At 44.8% G+C, this 18,646-nt stretch overlaps 1 protein-coding gene across 1 annotated transcript in view; it reads left to right on the top strand.

Moving 5' to 3' along the window:
- Nucleotides 1-15,458, top strand: part of MXD4 (MAX dimerization protein 4) — a gene marked incomplete at its 5' end in the record, with an annotated part of 54,325 nt that extends 38,867 nt beyond the window's left edge. Inside the window, 2 exons of the mRNA XM_069073312.1 lie at nucleotides 8,591-8,750; nucleotides 10,231-15,458. Coding sequence (XP_068929413.1) covers nucleotides 8,591-8,750; nucleotides 10,231-10,379 — 309 coding nt within the window. The remainder of the gene's footprint in view (nucleotides 1-8,590; nucleotides 8,751-10,230) is intronic.
- Between the last annotated feature and the right edge of the window lie 3,188 nt (nucleotides 15,459-18,646).

An 18,646-nucleotide genomic window follows, 5' to 3' on the forward strand; every position in this document is an offset into this window, starting at 1 on the left:
CTCGGGTAGCCAATACGATTAAATGGAAGCATAGATTTGCACTGAGGAAAATATTGTGAACTCAGGCTGACTTGGTCAATTGGAACTAGGTTGTATAAGGCCTCAAATGCCAGTACAAGTATTTTATTGGAGAGGCACAATGGAGGAGGGAGGTTTTTGAGTAGAAAAGTGACATGATTAGACCCATATATGAGGAAGATAATTTTGTCTAAACTGTGAAGGATGGATTAGGGAGACTGGAGACTAAAGTCAAGGAGACCCAGTGGGAGGGTATTCCAGTTGTCCTGACCAATGGTAATGAGCCTGGAACCAGGATGGTGGCAGTTTCAGTGAAGAGGAGGGAGAATACACGTGAGAGATGTTATAATGATAGAAATGACTGGTTTGGGCAATTGAGGGAGTTGAGAGGTGAGTCAGGGAGGCATGAACCAAAAGATGACTGTGTGCCTAGGAGACAGGACAAATTGTGATGTCATTAGCAGAAATGGGAAATTTGAAAAGAAGGGCAGGTTTAGGCAGAGGGTGGGCAGGGTTGGAATGAAGGGAAATGATGAGTTTGGATTTTTACACGTTGAGTTGCTAGTTGTACATCTAGGTGGGGATGCCCACCAGGCAGCTGGGATTCGGGTAAACGGAGAGTCTGACTCGGGCTCAAGGAATATTTCCCTGGCTCAAGCAGAGGCATGGCCCATGACTCAGTGATTCAGTATGGAAGCCACAAAAGCGAATGTCACCTGTGGCTACATGGAGAGAATAATGGCCAGGACAAGGAAGAAGAGGGGCACCCTTTATGTGGCCCTTACCAGCCTGCTTCTGTACTACATACTGCAGCAAAGATTTTGACAATTTAGGGGGCTCTCTGAGAAAGAAGCTAGCTAGCAAGGCAAAAAGGACTGAAGACCAGGGAGCTTCATGAATATTAACAATAACTTATAACTCAGGTTTGCAAAGTTCTTTGCCTGGATCCATGCTCATCTGAGTCTCCCAGCAGCCTTGTGGGACAGAACCTGCCAATATTATTTATCCCCAACTTATAGATGAGAAAAGAGAAACTCCGAGAAGGCCAGTGACTTGTTCAAGGTCTCCCAGCTAGCAGGTGTCAAGGTTGGCGAGTCCTGCTGCCTCCACATTCGGGGCTATAGCTGCTGTACCACGTGGCTCAAAGTGACTTGAAGGTCATTTTTTGATGTGGTTAAGTGAAAACTCAAGGGAGGGACATGATAGCTGGTTTTTCAGTATTTGAAAGGGCCCGGTGTGTGTGTGCGCGCTTGCATGCATGTGTGTGTGCCTCAGGAGAACCCTGAATGGAATTTGCAGAATTTGGTTCAAAGTAAAAACTTCCTAGAAGTTAGAACCATCCAAGTGTGGGAATGTGCTGCTTTGGGGGGTAGCAAGTGCCCCCCTCATGGGGGTTGCCCATCTAATTGACTTCCCATCTCTTACAACACTAAGGCGCTAGTTTGTGACAATACCAGACAGTTTAGCCCTTGGTTGATATCTTGACTTTTTTTCTCAGTATGAGTGTGACTGTTTCCTCCCCAGAGGGTCTAGAAGCTCCCTGAGGGGAGAGCCCAGGGCTCCTCCTTTCTCTCTCTCTCTTCCAGACAGCAAACAGCTGAGCCCTGGGGGCTAGACAGGGTGATTCATAGGCTTAATTAGGTCTGGTCTTGTCAGCTTTTCAAAGCCTATGTCCTGGATCTCATCTTGAGACTAGCTGTGTGACCACACGAAAGTCCCTTCTCTTCTTTCTCACTTGGTTCCATGTATGAAAACCTGAGATAAAAATACAGCCCCTACCTGTCAGGGGTCCTTGAGAAAAGTGTGCTTGGGAACTGTAGAGACAGCATAACTCGTGGTGTATCTGATTTGTAGAGGGGCTTATGGTTTGCAAAAGGCTTTACAGATGGTATCTTATTTGGTTCTAAGGGGTTGTGATATTAGCAGCAGCAGCAGCAGCCGCCTTTACAACTCCCCTGCTCAGGCTCACCTGGCAGCTGTGGGGGCCTGGGAACCCGAACACTTAAGCTTTGCCTTTCCTGGCATGGCACAGGCCCGACTAGCTCCAGGAGCTTGGTGCTCTCCAGTGTCTTAATTGCTGGGTGATTGGGGGGAGGGGAGGAGGTCAAGGAAAGGAGCAGAAAAGCTGATAGGCATCTCTTTGCCTCCCAGAATGGCAGGCTCCACCCCAAGAGCCTGTTTGTCTCTTTGGGGCCTTTGATGCCCTAGCCTGAGCCAGCCAAGGGGCCCCTAGGGCGGGGGTGGAAAGAGAAGGAGAATGGCTCCGGAGGGCAGAGGGTTAGGGGCAGGTCACTGCCTCCCTGCCAATGGGCAGGGCCAGTGAGCTCCACTCAGAACATGCAAAACAGCTACCCCTGTGCCCCTGCCCCAGGGAGCCTAGGGGGAGAAGTGCAGCAGCTCAGATGTCATGGATCAGAGGTGGCCTCTCCCTGACCCTGCTCCCCTGTCCCAAGGAAAGAAGGCACTCTTTGTACCTGGCAGGTGGGGAGGAAGAAAGAAGGAGTGAGGCACAGATGAGAAAGAGGAAAGACTTGCTGATGTAGAAGGTCCCATCCTCTCCTCTGATCACCTGAGGAAGGGGTAACAACCCTTTTCCTCACCAAGGCAAGCCTGTTCTTCCTCTGACTTCAGTCCCAGTGAATGGTCATTCTGCTTTCACTTGAAGAGACCCCTAGTGAGAGGGAAGCCACTGCCTACTGAGGCAGCTCATCTCACTTTTGCATGGCTTTAGTTATTAGGAAGTTTTATGAAAATTAGTTGACAGTCATTAAAGCAGTGGCTAGCCAACCACTTGGCCAATATGTGTTATAGTGGCAATTCTCCTATACAGAATCCTCACTACGTGGACTGGACCAAAGCATGGCCCAAGTCCATTCCCATTCTCAGATCCTGGGATTCTGTGGTGGGAGGGAGGGCAGAAGGAAGGATAGAGGGAGGCATTGAAGAGAAAGGATGACAGGTCCAAGAACACACTTCTCAAGGATCAGCAGGTCAGAATGAGGTGCAGGGAGAAATGACTTTTCCAAGGCCACAGGGGAAGTATGTAATAAAGCAGGATTTCTATATTGTGCTAGGACTGCCTCACTCCAGGCAGAAAAAAAGGCAGAAGAAGGAAGAGAGGCAGAGAGTAAGAGTGAAGGCCAGTCTGAGTGGGCTTCTGATACTGTCTGCCCTTACCCACCCCAGCCTTGGTGGAACCTTTGCCCAGAGGCCTGACTGCTTCTTAAAGAAGAGTTAGCCCTGAATTCCTGGCAACACTGGAGAATGTCAACTTCAGACAGGTGTGGGGTTAGGTTGGATCCAAAATGTGACTTGGGCATTAGAAGCACTCCGGTGAGATTGTGCAGCAGCTTTAGAAAGTCCTTGTGGGATATGAAATGGAAGGTCCAGAAGAGGCCTTCTCCAAGGAATGGCCAGAGGACTGCCCATGCCTGGCTGGCTTTGATCAAGGCTCAGGCTCAGTCTGGGAAGCCTAACATAAGGCTAACGGGGGTACAGGAACCAGGCCGTTCCATTTTCTAGTTCTTCACAGCATTCAGGCCAAGTAGTACTGCTTGCAGTGACTTCCTAGAGTAAAGGAGTCAGCCCAGGCCAGCCTCAGGACAGAGGCACACCCCAGAGCCAGGTATGAATAGTGTATTGACTGCTTGTACTTTGGGATTATCTGCACTGTGCTTCTCCTTCACAGCCATAAAATATCTGAGTTTCTATGGAATTTGGAGACCATCTCGTCCCAAACCCTCGTTTTGAGGCCCAGAGAGTGTTAGTATCTTGGGAATGGTCACATAGCAAATTAGGGACAAGGTCAGTACTAGAACCCAGGTCTCTCGACCTTCAGCCCCTGGTTCTTTCTGTGCTGCCCTTTGTTGTCACTTGAGATGGTTAGGCCTGTGAAGAAATGCATGAAAAAACATTTATCAAGTGCCTTCTGTGTGCCAGTACTTAACATATAGTGGTGCCCAATAAGTACTGGGATGCAGATGGAAAAATGAAATGGCCCCTGCCCATGGGGAGTTTATATTCTAAGACATTTCCATCCTTCTCAGGCAGATCTTGTCTTTATAGAAGCTACTCCTGGCTTTCACTCTTTAATAGTCACATAGAGACCCCCTCAGAAACTTTGACCCTGAAGTATGATAATGGGTCCTCTGCCCTCCGGGAACAGGGCTTGGATTCCTGTTTGTTTAAAACTAGGCCCTTTGCCAGTGGCTCCTGGGCACAGACACTCAAATCACCTTCTTTAATGTGCACTTAAAAAACAGCTCCTGAGCAGTTCTAAGAAACAGCTTAGTGTGGGGTAGAAAAGCCCTCAATTGGATAATCCTGAAGAAGCAGCCCCACATTCTGGTCCTGGTCCTGCTCTGGACTGACTGACATCTTCTCCTTGGCTAGGCCACACTCCTCTGGGCCTCAGCCTTCTCCTCCATAAAAGATGTGAGGCAACTATGCAGGTCCCTTTCATCGCCAGAATTCTGTGACCAATATTAATTGATGCAAAATCTCAATTTTAAAATATTTTTAAAAGAAATGTAGCAGTTGTAGCAAGTTTGTACAACAACTAAGTTAAGCTAAAATTATTGCCTCATAGTTCTTAGGAGTCATACTGTAATGAGTAGGTTGGGCAAATGTATGGTTAATATATATCATCTGTGCTTGATTCAGGTAGAATAGTAAGGACCCTGAATTTAGAGAGAAAGGACATGGGTCCAAATCCCAGTGTCTTACCTTTTAGCTATGTAACTTTGAACACAAGCCACTTAACATTCGGAGCCTCAGTTTCCTGGTCTGGCAAATAAGACAGTTCTATGCCTAATGACACTTCTAGCCCTAAAGCCTGTGATTCCATAAGACTCATCTCTCAATACCCTTCTAGCCCTAAATCCTTTTCTTAAGTAGATATTTCCTCTGCCATCTTATTTTTTCACTATTCATTTCTTCAATGGAATTTAATTTTGTAATAATAATGATAACAAATCAACCCATTTCTGTAATGTTTTATGGTTTCCCAAATGCTCTTTTCAAAACAGCCCTGTGTATCAAAGAGCTCAAGTAGGTTTTTCTTTTTTAAACCTTAACTAATACCTTTTATTTTTCTATCACTTTTATTTTTTTAATTTAAAAAATAAATGAGATATGTTTAATAGGAATGTATATGTAGAGCCTATATCAGATTGCATGCTGTCTGGGGGAGGGGAGATGGGAGAGAGGGGGAAAAAATTTAAAACTTATGGAAGTGAATGTTGAAAACTAAAAATAAATTAACCTAAAAAAATATGTGCTTAAAAAGCATTTATATTTTTACATGCATTTATTTTTTTAATTAAAAAAGGTGATATAAAAACTAAAAATATTAGCAAATTTTGAAAAAGAAAAACATACATTATTTTTACGGGTATTTACAATCTGTCACTCCCCCCTTCCCCCTTTTCTGGAACAACAGAAGGAAAGAAGAAGGAAGGAAGAGTCAATCATAAACATGCCCAGTACAGCAAAACAACTTCCCTAATTGACCATGCATGAAAATGTGTTTCTTAATTCTGCATTTTAAGTTTAGCACCTCTCTGGCAGGAGGTGAATTGCATGTTTCATCTTCCATATTCTGAGTTAATTTATTGTTGCATTGATTGGAATCTCAAGGTCTTTCCAAACAGTTTTTCTTTACAGGGGTGTCCTCGTATAAATTGTTCTCCTGGTTCTGCTCACTTTCCCCTGCATCAGTTCATAGAGTTCTTCCCAGTTTCCCTACGAAACTGGACGTTTTGTCATTTCTTATGCCCCAATAATAGTTCATGTACCAGAATTAGGTTGACATTCCATTAGCCTCTGATTTTTGGCTGCTGCGAAAATATAGCTCAAATATTATATCCTTTTAACCGCTTAAGGAAACTGACTCTCAGGGTTAGACGAAAGAGAGAAGGGTTAGCTTTGGTATCAGTAAGAGCGGGGTTCAGGTCTCACCTCTGACCCATCTTGGCCGTGTGACCCTAGAACATGCACTTGGCTTCTGACTGCCCCTAGCAACTAAGACTCTTGAGTTAGAATTGATGCTGACCTGCTTTGGCAGAGGGAGCCACGCTGTCCTGATGCACTGAAATCAAAAGTCTGAGCCAGATAGAAACATGCATATAGAGAAGACTGTGGAAGAGATGCATCTAGCTTGTACTTAGAATCAGAGTCTCAGGCTTAGACCTGGAAAGGATCTCAGACACCATAGTTTTGGAGCTGGAGAAGAACATTTTTCAAAGAATGCTGTCTTCAGATCCTCGAAGGGCTGCCTGTCACAAGAGATTCAGCTTGTCCTGCTTGGCCCCCAGACAGGACTCAGAGCAATACAAGTTGTCAGAGAGGCCTATTTTGATTCAGTTTAAGGAAAAAGTCATAAGAAATAGAAGTGTAATGAGTTCCCTTGTCACTGGAGGTCTTCATGTGGAGGTTAGTAGGATTTCTGGTCACGTCTGAGTTGGACTGGATCTCTGGGGTCCTCCCAAGCCCTGAGACTCTGTGATTCTGTGGAGAGCTCAGGGCCCTGAGGTGGCCAAACTTGTTTTTTTGCTCTCACTGTAGAACTGGTTGTGTGGACAGAAGGGAGAACAAGAGGGCCAGGTGAGGCCTCTTTGTGGAAGAGCATTACTGCTCTGGGGATCCTGGGTATGTCAGTGGCTTTCCCTGCATAGGCAGGCTATATTTGTGTTCTGTTTTATGTATGCCCCTGGGGAAAGGGGGCATGTAGTGGGCTGTGCTGAGAGCTGTCTTGAGTTCTTGGACACCAAAGGGCTGATTAATGTGCATCACTGTGATAGCCATGTCCTTTGGCAGGGCCTTCCGAGTCATCCCCTGTTCTCCTGGCCATGTGTGTGTCAGATGGCATGGGGCCATCTGCAATTGCAGAATGCTTACAGTGGTATCCCAGTGTAACATTAGATATCCAGGGGAACTGGGGTTTGAAGTCAGGGCTCCAGACTTGGAGAGGATTTTTAAAAATAAAACAAGGCCACAGGCAAAGAGGAACCAGGGTATGAGGCAAGGTGCTGAGGCAAGAACTTGGGCCCAGAGCAATGAGATGGGGCCTCACAGGGCTCGGGGCCCTAGTAAGACCGCGGCTTGGCTGCAAGGAACAAAGCAAGAGCCCACTTATTCAGAAGAAGTACAAAGTCAGGGCCAGGCCGAATGCCCCACTTTGCCACCTTCCTGCCCTGCTCCTCTCAGCATTTTTCAGTGACTGGGAAAAGATTTGCTGACCAAGCTTGCAAATGACATAAATCAGAGAGGAAAAGGTGAGAGAACATTCACTGTGTGACCTTTGACAAATCACTTCCTCTGTTTCTGGGCTCTCATTTCCCTGTTTGTAAGGTATGGACTGGGCTGGGGGGGCGGGGCAGATTATTTTAAATAGTCTTTGAAGCATGCAATATTCTCTCATGACAGTGTCAGGGTCAAAGGAATCTCAACAATATGGAGTGGTGGCCTGAAGGAATTCCAGAATTGAGAGCTGGTATTGGGGTTTCTTTGAGCACCGTCATTTGTCCCAGTGGCCTCTCCCTGATATGTCTATTACACTCAATTAAACCTCAGTTCTCTGTGCTGCTTGCATTTAACAAACATTTGTACTTAACTAACATATTTGCATAACAAACTTTGCATTTAACAAACATCTGTTAAACATTTACCTTGGACAAGGTGCTGTGCTAACATACCAGAAGTCCCTACCTTCAGGGAGTTTATGATTCTTTGGGCTTTTTCTCTAGAGACTCATGAATGGAGCTTTATTTGAACTCTGGCTTTCCTGCCTTTTCTTTGTTATATCTGATTCCAGTCAATGTCCTAATGTCAATGACATCTGTACTCCTCTGTTGTCTGGGAAATGATCTGCCAAAATCCGACTTCCATTCACTTCTTCCCTCTTCTTTTCTCCCCTTTCCTCTCACTCCTAAGTCTCACTTCTTTGTTCTGACAAGGTAGAGGAGACCCAGTTGATTGCAAATGTTGACTTGGTAAACCCAGGTCTTTGGGTGGGAATGGAGAAGAGGACATAACTAGACCTCATTGTGAATCCTTAATGTCCAGGCTTATGACGAGGAGAATGGGCTGTGTGAGGGTAGGAGACAAGGAAGAGATTGTGCAAGGTAGAAATCATCCATATTTTTACCCATGGTGGGGATAGAGAAGGTGGAGGAGATGGGTTCTTGAGTATTAAATGAGAATCTGTTTTTGGTGATGGTGATGATGAAGTTTCTAGGCTGTTGCAGGGTATTATGGGTGGGTCTCATCTGGGAAAACCATCTGGTCTCTGTGGTACTTCGAGTCAGCTTTCTGTGGTCTTCATAGAAGTCATGCTTCGCTGCAAGACATCCCTGGGCCCAGTAATTTCCTGGTGATTGGGGGAAACCCAAGTGAGGTCCCTGAGTCTAGGGCTTGGCCTGGCCTTGTGCTTGTGAGGCAGGCTTTGAGTTTGAGGTAGGTGGGAGTGTCACAATCCAGCCCTGTGCCTCAGCTGACCTTTATCCTTTCATTTCTTCCCTCTTCTGGTCCTCTCCTCCTTCCCCCCTCCCCCACCCTGTTCTACCTCCCTCAGAAATTGGAAGAACAGGACCGGAAAGCCCTGAACGTGAAGGAACAGTTGCAGCGTGAGCATCGCTACCTCAAACGTCGCCTGGAGCAGCTCTCGGTGCAGGGCACAGAGCGCGTGCGCACTGACAGCACCGGCTCAACCATCTCCACAGACTCGGAGCAAGGTCAGTGTGTGTGTGACGCCGCATAGACTGGGGCCTTCCCTCGACAGCCTGCACTGAGTTCTGGTAGAAAAGGCGCCTTGCTGGGTGGGGCAGGAAGTCCCCTCCCCTGTGGTCTCGGCTGATTGCCTTCCCCTCGACCTGTGATTGCATGAGTGTAATTGCCAGTATCCTCTGACGGACGAGACTTGCCCAGACACTGAGAGTGTGACTGGCCCAGGGTCACCCTGTCACGAAGCTTCTTGGATTGGGGTCTTCCTGACTAAATCCCCTCGGCCACACTGCCTTCCTGTGTGCTGATAACCCTCACAGTCATCCCGAGATCTCTTCTGCTGAGCTCCTTCTCAGGGCTCCTTGGAAGGTTCACAGCTAGTTTTTGGCAGGCACCCAGCTGAATGATAATGGTGTGTAACTTGAAGGTTTCTGAAACACGTTGGCCACAACGAGTCCATGAGGGAGGCAGGGCAGGTGTCATCCCCAGTGAATGTCAGGGAGAGAGGAATTTGACAAAGGTCATGCAGCTAATAAGTGGCGGAGCCGTGGCTTGAACCCATATTTTCTGGTGCACCTTCCCCACCCCACAACCTTTCAGTCAGGTATCCTTCCCACTAAGCCAGTGATTCTCAAACTTTTTGGTCTCTGAACCCCTTCATACTCTTAAAAATTATTAAGGATCTTCCCTTTCCCTGAAGAGCTTTTGTTTATGTAGGTTGTTCATTGACATTTACTATATTAGATATTAAGACATCTTAGTATTATTATGAAAATAGTTTTGACCTCATGGGCTCCCTGAAAGGGTCTCACCATACTTGGAGAACCACTGCACTAAGGAGTACCTCTCTTTATGTTGTGGATGTCCTTACAGGCTGTCTGGTTCTCTAAAATGACTCCCTCCCTAGAGTAAGGCTACTTGTTCCCAGTTGCTATTCTGGGAGTGATCTGGAGTCACTCTAGGCTCCAAACTAATTGGGCCCAGCCTGGCCTCCATCAAATGGGCAGAATCTTAGGCGGGAGGCTAGAATTGGTGCAAGGATGAGTCAGGGAAGGCTAGGGCAGGCTTTTCAGTTGGGAATACCCCTTCTTGAGATAGTGGCCTGAAAGAAAAGGTGGATGGAGCCCTGGTTTTAGAGCCATTGGAGCTGGGTCCCTCCCATCATGGCTGCTTACTACCTGTCTGATAAGTCACCTTACCCCCACAGGCCTTCCTCATATGTAAAATAGGCTTCTTAGATGAGAGGGATCTCTAAAGTCACATCTGGTTAGTTCTAAATACTATGATGATGAACCAGGTGACTTTAGACCAGTCACTTAACTTTTATGGGCCTCATTTTTCTTTATGGGCCTCGTTTTCTTCATCTGCAAAATGAGAAATTCAGTCTAGATAATCTTGGGAGTTTCTGCTCTAAATCCTGTGATCCTGTGTCTTCTAAGACCTCTTTCTGCTTTCAAGCCTGTGAACATGTGACTCTCTCTTCCTACACAGAAGTGGACATTGAAGGAATGGAGTTCACCCCAGGGGAAATGGACAGTGTTGGGAGTGCCAGTGATGCCGATGACCACTACAGTTTGGGCAGCGGCTCCAGTGATAGCAGCTACTCCCACTCCCGCAGACTGTCGGGCCGGCTCTCGTAGGGCCCGAGCGAGCACCCCCCGACCCCGTCCACCTCCGGAGCATCCAACTGAAGCACTTAGACCGATGACCGATTCCACCGTGTCCACTGCGGCTCTCCCAGGAAACTCCAACCACTGGCCTCTGCTGAAGAAGCGGGGGCTTTGAACCCTTGGTTCCTTGCCCTGGGACCACACCAAGTAGCTCTTGTCAACCCCGGTTTTTACTGCAGAGATCCGTGGTTAGGTACAGTTGTGACTTAAAGTTAGCTTGATGTAGCTGTAACTATAATTTTTTTTTTAAAGTCATAATCATTCCATTGAAGAAGTATTAAATGTAATTGCTGGAAACACGCATGATGGTGTAAGAAGTTTAATAAGAAATCAAAAGCAAACCAAAAATCAGGAGAATGAAAGAAACCGAGAGAGAGAGAAAGAGAGAGAGAGAGAGAGAGAGACCCCTTGGAAATCTTGAAAAATGACTGAATTTGATGTTGGGATTGTGGGCCAGCTTCTCCCTGGGGGAGGAGAAGGTGCCCCAGCAGCACCTCCCAGCCTATTAGTGTTCTGGAAGCTTTGTTTGCCCTTGAGAAATGAGGAATGGGTAATGGCCAACTTAAAACTATGTAGTAGAAACTCTTCCCACAGTTTTGAGAGGCAGAGCCCCCCTCCCCATAACCCTACCTTACTTTCAATCACTCTCTGAAACAAAGTTTGCTCTGAGATCTCTCCCTTATTAACTAGTGACCACTGTGCTTCAGACTGGGTGGATGGAAAGCCAGGTTCAAGAATGACTTCATGAGGGATGTTGAGTTGCCTTTGGCTTTTCACGGTCAGCATCCTGATGGCAGCAAAGCTCTCTTTTTGTCTGGTCGGCGGGGCAGGGTGGCCTCGTGAGTGAGCTCCCAAGGAGACCACCAGGGAGCAGCCCCACTTCCTTCCTTTCATGGCTCTCAGCTAATCCTCCAGAGTTTGGAGACTCCATGTTAGTGCCGGCTCTTGGAGACAGAGGCCTGGGGATGATTGGGGAGGCCCCTTCTCTTTGCCTTTTTTTTTTTTTCAGCAGCCACTACTTTTGGTGGGAAAGGCCCAGCTATATTTCCAGTATTCTGTTAGAGGACGAGTAAATCAGTTTTCTTCTTTTGCACACCATGTAACAGCATTTTTCTCCTCTTAAAAAAATGCAAAAAAAAAAAAGTTATGCTTTAAAACAACCCAACTTATATAACATTTGTCCAGCTTTTCTGAACGTATTTACCCATGTTGTAGCAATACTATGAAGATGTATTTTTTAATACAAATTCTGCTTAGTGAAGTCATTAGGCCTTGGCTTGCTGGGTAAGAAAAAATGGACCAGTCTTTGCATTAGTATTAGAGAAGGTCTTTTCAAAAAAAAAAAAACAAAAACCAAAAAAAAACCAAAAACAAAAAAAAGAAAGAAAATGGCTATAAACACTTTTAGATAAGTGGTTTTAGCAAGTGTAGTCTATATTTCCTGTAAGAGATTTTGTATTATATTTTCCTAAATGTTCTCATTTCCTTGCATTGGGAGGGAGTGGTACAGACCCGGAGTCCCAGGGACTCTTCACCGTTGTCATATCGTGCCTTGGTGACTGTGTGTGTCCCTCTCTTTGCGTTGTTCAGAAGACATTGAAGCCTGGCCAAGTGAGTAAGTGGTTTCCTCTGTGGTCCTCCATGTGAGTGGGTCAGGTCTCCCTCAATATCCCTTCCCAGGAATTAGCCAGAACTGGGGGCCTCTTCCTCTTCTCCTGCATCCCTTTGGAATGGGGGTGGTGGAATGGGAGGGAGATGAAGGCTCCCTTTCTAGCTCCTTTTCTTAAACGCACACACAGCCCAGTTATAGGAGTGGCTTATAAAGCTGGGATCTCTGTGAGACAGAAACTCATTGGCTTCTGAAACAAGAGCACGTCACTGTACTGTATCACATCCTAGAACCTGTCACGGTGCTGCCATCTGGGATTTATTTTTTTGTAGTATTTGAGCAATCTTTACAATACCGACCCTCAGTCCTCAGACAAAGACCCAACTGTTCATTCAGCACCCAATGCACGTGTCCTCTCATTGCTTTTACAGTACAGGATGTAGAAACCTGAAGACATTTTATGGCAGCTTTTTTTTTTTTTGAGGGGGGTGCCTTGTTACGCTCTTTACCACAGTGGGGAATCTTGCTAACAAGGAAAAGGTCCCCTTTGAGTTATGTAACCTGACTCACAGGCACCCCTTCCATCAGCTCGGGGTGGGGGCAGAGAAGGGCTCTGGGTCATCAACTTTGGCAGCTGATTCTGAAAACCATTAACCTTTTCTGTGATGCAGGTTTTGGTATTATGTTCAATATACCTTGCAGATGACTAAAATCCTCGTTTGTCGGGGGGAAAAATACACAGCAATAGACTTATATTGTGGGTAGCTGAGAAACAGCAAAACTTTACTACTTCCTTTGGTGCCTCTATAACTAATTTCCAAATCATGGAAACAAAATCGTGAGTTTACTTTAAGTAACACACAACACGGTTAGGCGGGTCATCCACAGTGAGGTTCGGATCAGCTGTTCATTCGTTCTATAATGAGCATGCTCCTGAATTGTAAAGTGTTTCCTTTCCTGAGACCCTCTTGCACAGAACCTGCTAGTAAATGACAATTTTTAAATTAACAGAGGGATGGGTAAGATTAAAAAAAAAGAATGTGATTGTCATTGAATGCCAATTTGAAAAAGTCTCTTCTCCGTGTCTCTTCTACACACATGCCCTCTGACCCCAGCAAGAACATGTAGATGCTAATTTGGGGAGATCTTGCAAAACCCAGTTGTCCTGACTTTGTCGATACTTTCACAAATACTGCCAAGTCCAGAAGACAGAAGTGTGAGAGTGTGTCTCTACTTCTACTCATTTCTCTTTTAATCCCCAACTGGTTCCCAAAGAGTGAGAATCCCAAAGCTACTTAATCCACAGCCCATCCTGGAGCCACCAGGTCATAGCAGGGCACAGCAATGAGGAGCACAAATTGTTTTTCCCTTTTTGGAAGCCAGTCATCAATTTGGGCAATCCCCCTGCCTCACTGTAATTTGGCAACTGGGATTTCCCTCAGTTTCTTTGTTCTATAGATTACTAACATTTTTGCTTAGTGATGGTATGGGGGAGGTGTGGCTTTCAGAAGTCACTCTTCTTTGTCTTGTTGGGTTTAGGATTTTCTAGAAATAATTTTTATTATAAAGGAATACGTTAGTCTGGCATTTAGAAAGTGAATGTATCTGATCACACACTCTCTTGCCTTTGCCCATATTTGCAAGTGTTGTCTACCACTTAATAATTGTGTGACTTTGGGAAACTCTTTCCATTTCTGGGCGTTAGCTGTCTCATCTGTAAAACTGAGGACTCCATGACCTCGAAGTTTGAAAATCTTATGACCCTTTGTCCTTTTCTGCCATCCTGGTACCGAGAAACAGGGATTGCCTGTGGGAAGGGTGGCCTGGCTTCAAATAAGGCAGTTTAATTCCACCAGGACACTTTTGTCCCAGGGTCTGTCACTAGCTGGGTTTACCAGAACAGGAGAGGAAGCCCCATTGGCTACAAGGGCTTTGGGGTTACACAGCCCAAGCCATCCATCCTTCATTTAACACTCTGGAAATGAGTAGACTTTGAAAAATTGCCGTTTGCACAAATGCTAGGAATAGACAAGGTGACCCTGGGAGTGACTGTCCGCATAGCCCCCCAGCCTCTCTGAAAAGTTTTTTTTTTTTTATGCAGCATGGTTGCAGACTCATTTCAATGAAATTTACAGGTGCTCAGGACACAGTTTTCAGATTTGATCATGAATCATGACTGCAATTAAATTTTTTTTCCTTCTGATCATTTTTTACCAAACCCATTTATCTTAATCAGTGAATCATAATACAGAGCCATGTGTAAGAACACAGAGAAATTAAGACCCTCCCATGCTCACCTCTCTGTGAAAGGAGGCCTGGGCATACAGTGAACAAGGAGGCTGAGCAGACAGTGCCCCGAGGCAAGTCTCACTGCCCTGAGCATGGTCTGTACTTACTCAGTGTTCCATTTTCTGTTTTCCTTAGGAGCCACCTACTATTGTCTTCTTCCAAAATGTTTTCTCTGGATAAAATAGAAATACCCCCAGTCATCCAATCAGGAGGGCAATTGCCAGCACACGGCCATCTGGATCTCAGACATCAATGAAGGAAGGGGCCTCAGATATGGCCTTCTTTAGGGAACCTTTCCCCAAAGTGGATTTTGGAGTCTATTAGTGTGGTAATATAGGACTCATCTTTTTCCATCTTTTCCTACCAGGATAGGGGAGAGGAAAGTGAGTCTTGCTTAGAACAGTGTGGTCCCTTTTTTAAGGAGGTTCCTGGTCACAGTAAAATCTAGTTTGTTGCACTAATGTCTCTGGGCTTCTTTTTCTTGCTCCCCTTCTTACAAAGGGAAGTAGGGTCTAGGGCCAAAGAAAGTTAGTGGCTGGTGTGTGCCCATCCAGGTTGTATTAGATTAATTCCGAGGGTCCTTCTAGCTCCAGAATCTTGGGTTTCTATGTGAGAGAGACAGAAAATCACCTCCCAGGCAGGTCCCTAAAAAAAATGCCAATGGAGACAGGAGGCCTGGGAGTGGAAACTCTCAAGAGACCCCCTTTGGCTAGTTTGGTTAGTGAGTTAGCTTTCTCTAAGGACACCCTTGCTGACCCCCACCCCACACCCATGTGAAGGGCTCTAGACCTACAGTCCTTCATCCTCCAAAGCTACACCCTCTCCTAGAGTATGAAGATTGAGGCTTCTGTGGAGAGATGGCCGTGTTGAGCAAGGAGCCACACCAGAGGTGCTGTGTGGAGTGGGGGAAGGGGGAAGAGGGAATCACTTGACTGGCAATTTCTTGAGGTGCCCTGGGCAGGTTCTGTGCCAGAGATATTTTGAATATGTACCTGAAAAGGAACGCTTTGTAGGTGGCAAGATGTGTATTATATTGTAAAGATTCATTTGTACACACGTTCCTGGTGCTTGCTGCTGCCTGCAGCTCCCACCAAAGGTATTGTGTTGTATCTGTCTTTCATTGTAATATAAATACAAATTTTTATACCTCATATGTCTGTGCTGGACAATTTTTGTATTTATTTCTTTCTCTTTTTTTCTTTTATCTGATTTCTTCCTAGGTTTATATCCCCCTTACCTTGTTTCCCTAGCTATCTCATGCCTAGTTTTATTTACATCAAGGTCTGCAGGAGATATTTTAGTGCCCAAGGGTTCTTAACTATTTTTATGTATCATGTCATTGGCAGTTTGGCAAAGTCTATGAACCTGTTCTCCCAATGATGTTTTCAAATGTGTAAAATATGGTTTCAGAGAAAATCAAGAATACTGAAACAGTTATCAAATTATTAAAAAACACACACACACACACAAATTCACAGACCTCCAGGTGAAGAATTCTCTTTCTAATGGCACTTGGGAAGTTTCAGGGCCCTGGGCCTCAAAGATTGGTTCTCATTCCTCAACAAAGCCATGTGGAGGAAATCTAATCCTTCTTTCAGTTTAAATCAGGTTCTGTAAGGAACCTGTGTCATTAGCTAAATTCTAGTCATTCCATTCAACAAAACAAGCATTAATCCCACTGTCTACAGAGGGTAGTGCTTGGCACCCAGCATACAAAACCAAGAATGGAACAGTCACTGTCTGAAAAGAACTTATGTTCTATACCTAGAAATACTGAGACAGATATTTGGTATGAAGTACACTAAAATTCTGACTACTTCTATACTCAAGTGGCTCACCCCACAATATGCTTGAGTGCACATGGACTTGGAGATGAAGAAAACACTGTTAATAACAACACTCCCTGGAATGCTGCTATTAATAAGAACATATAAGTTTATTTGATTCTCAGAGTAAATATATAGAGGAGATAGTACCGTGGCAAGGTGGGATTTGGAGTCAAGAGCGTAAGATGCGTGAACCCTCATGCAGCTGAGTCTAGAGCAAAGATAAATATGACACAGCTGTGAATGTAAAGTCTAACCTTGGCCTAGATGGTGTCTAAGGGTACTCACAGTTTCAATCCTACGGCTCCATTTTGCAGAGGAAATCCTTCTGCTCGGAGACTATACTGGTGGCACCTGGTGGTGACTTGCCTATATAGAGTCATACCATGAGTCAATGAGAGGCAGGACTTAGACTGAGTGTACTCTCTCCCAACCCCATGTCCTTTTTACCACACCACCACCGCTGCCCCCTCTTATTCCTTCTGCTAGGAAAGAAATGCAACTGTTTGCCATTCAAAGTGAAAATGGACATATTATTGAATAAAGCAGTGATGGGCATGTGTTGCAAGGGAAGAGAATGGAATCTGCAAACTTTAATTCCATGATCTTGGATTCCTGGCAAAATTCTATAGCATGTAACCAAAGGCCTGATGAGTGAGCATTTAGAAATGGAAGCAGTGATTGCAAAGAGCCATCATACCACTATGGAGAACAGGTCACGTCCCACTATGTTTCTTTTATTGTCTGGGATACTAGACAACACATGGAGGCTACCGAGATTTTGTTAAAAGCTCTCACGCTAATTTTGTGGACAATTCTGAGAGAAGTGGGCTACATAGCTCATATCGTTAAATAGATTTGGAATTCGTTGAATGGAAAAGAATAGTAATTACTAGTTCTATGTCAGCTTGGAAAGTTGTCTCCAATAGAGTACCCCAGGGATCTGTGCCATTTCACCTTCTTACCATTGACTTGGATGAAGCCGTAGATGGCATACTTGCCAAGTCTGTATATGATGCAGACCCGGGTGAAACAGCCAACGCACAGAATGAGCAATCTCAAAAAGGCCAGGCTAGCTGGGATAGTGGGCCGAATCAATAGGGACAAATGATGAGTCTCATACTAGAGTTCAAAGCATTCCCTTCCCAGCTATAAGGTGGAGGCCAGCAAGTCATCTGAAGAAAATGTTAAAAATTATAATGGACTTCGTTGTGATAATAGCCAAATAGTGAATGTGATTCTTAGGCTGCATGAAGAAGATAGTGCCCAGGACTAGCAGAGCTGGAAGTAAACACAAGGTAGAGGGAGTTTTACTCCAGATCTGGACAATCCAATGAGGCCCACTTTCTCAAAGGGGGAGGTGGGGACATTTCCTTCTGTTAGTATGCTGCTGGGGGATTCATTGAATAATTTATTTATTAAGCTTACTTAATGAATTTTAATTAAATAATAAATAATATGCATTATTTAACTTTTTTTTTTTTTTTTTGCTTTTTGGAGGGCAGTTGGGGTTAAGTGACTTGCCCAGCATCACACAGCTAGTTTTTGTGTTAAGTGTCTGAAGGTGGATCAGAACCCAGGTCCTCCTGACTCCAGGGCCGGTATTCTATTCACTGCACCACCTAGCCGCCCCCATTATTCAACTTATAAATATATAAAATTCATTAAAACTTTTTTAAAATGTATAAAACCTTATAAATAGTATTTATTAGATAATGGATATTATTTAGTTTGTTAAGTAAGTGACACTTGTATTTCATTACATCATAGATGACATTATTTGATTTACTAAATGGTAATAAAAATAAATGCATTAAATATCTAAACAAATTAAAATTAGATATTAAAGAAAATATTAAATAGCACTTCCCTGCTGCCACCAGAGGGCCCTGTGGCTGTCATCAATCAATCAACAAACATTTACTAAGCACCTACTGTTTGTCCAGCACTCTACAAGGCACTGGGGATATAGAGACAAAAATGAAGTTGTTCCTACTTTTGAGAAGCTTCCTCTGCCAGGCCTCTCTACCATCTGGAGAGGGAAGCCCTCGCCATGCCATCTGCCCTGGAATCAGCAGGAGATTATCAAAAATCTTAGAGAAGTGATTTTGCTTCTGATCACGGGATTTAACTGAGATTTTCTGACTTTGATATCATTGTTCTTTCAGCTACACATTCCACTTAGATGTATCAGAGTGCTTGTCTCAGAGTCAGGAAGACCTGAGTTCAAATCCCACCTCAGACACTGTGTGATCCTAGGCAAGTCACTTAACTGTTCAACTTTGGTTTCCTCATCTCTAAAGCAGGGATAATAATAATAACGGCAGCTACCTCAAAAGTTTGTTGTGGGAATCAAATTAGATTTGTAAACCTTAGAGTTCTATATAAAAGCTAGCTATGAGTAGCTATCATCATAACAACCACCATCACCACCATCATCATCATTTCAGGATTCCTAGGAAATAGCCTCCTTTAACCCCCAACACTCACCACCCCATACTAATTCAGGGTCT

The sequence above is a fragment of the Petaurus breviceps genome, unplaced genomic scaffold (assembly GCF_028583685.1).
Source record: "Petaurus breviceps papuanus isolate PSGF00001 unplaced genomic scaffold, PetGlider_PUasm1.0 140, whole genome shotgun sequence".
Taxonomy (NCBI): Eukaryota; Metazoa; Chordata; class Mammalia; order Diprotodontia; family Petauridae; genus Petaurus; species Petaurus breviceps.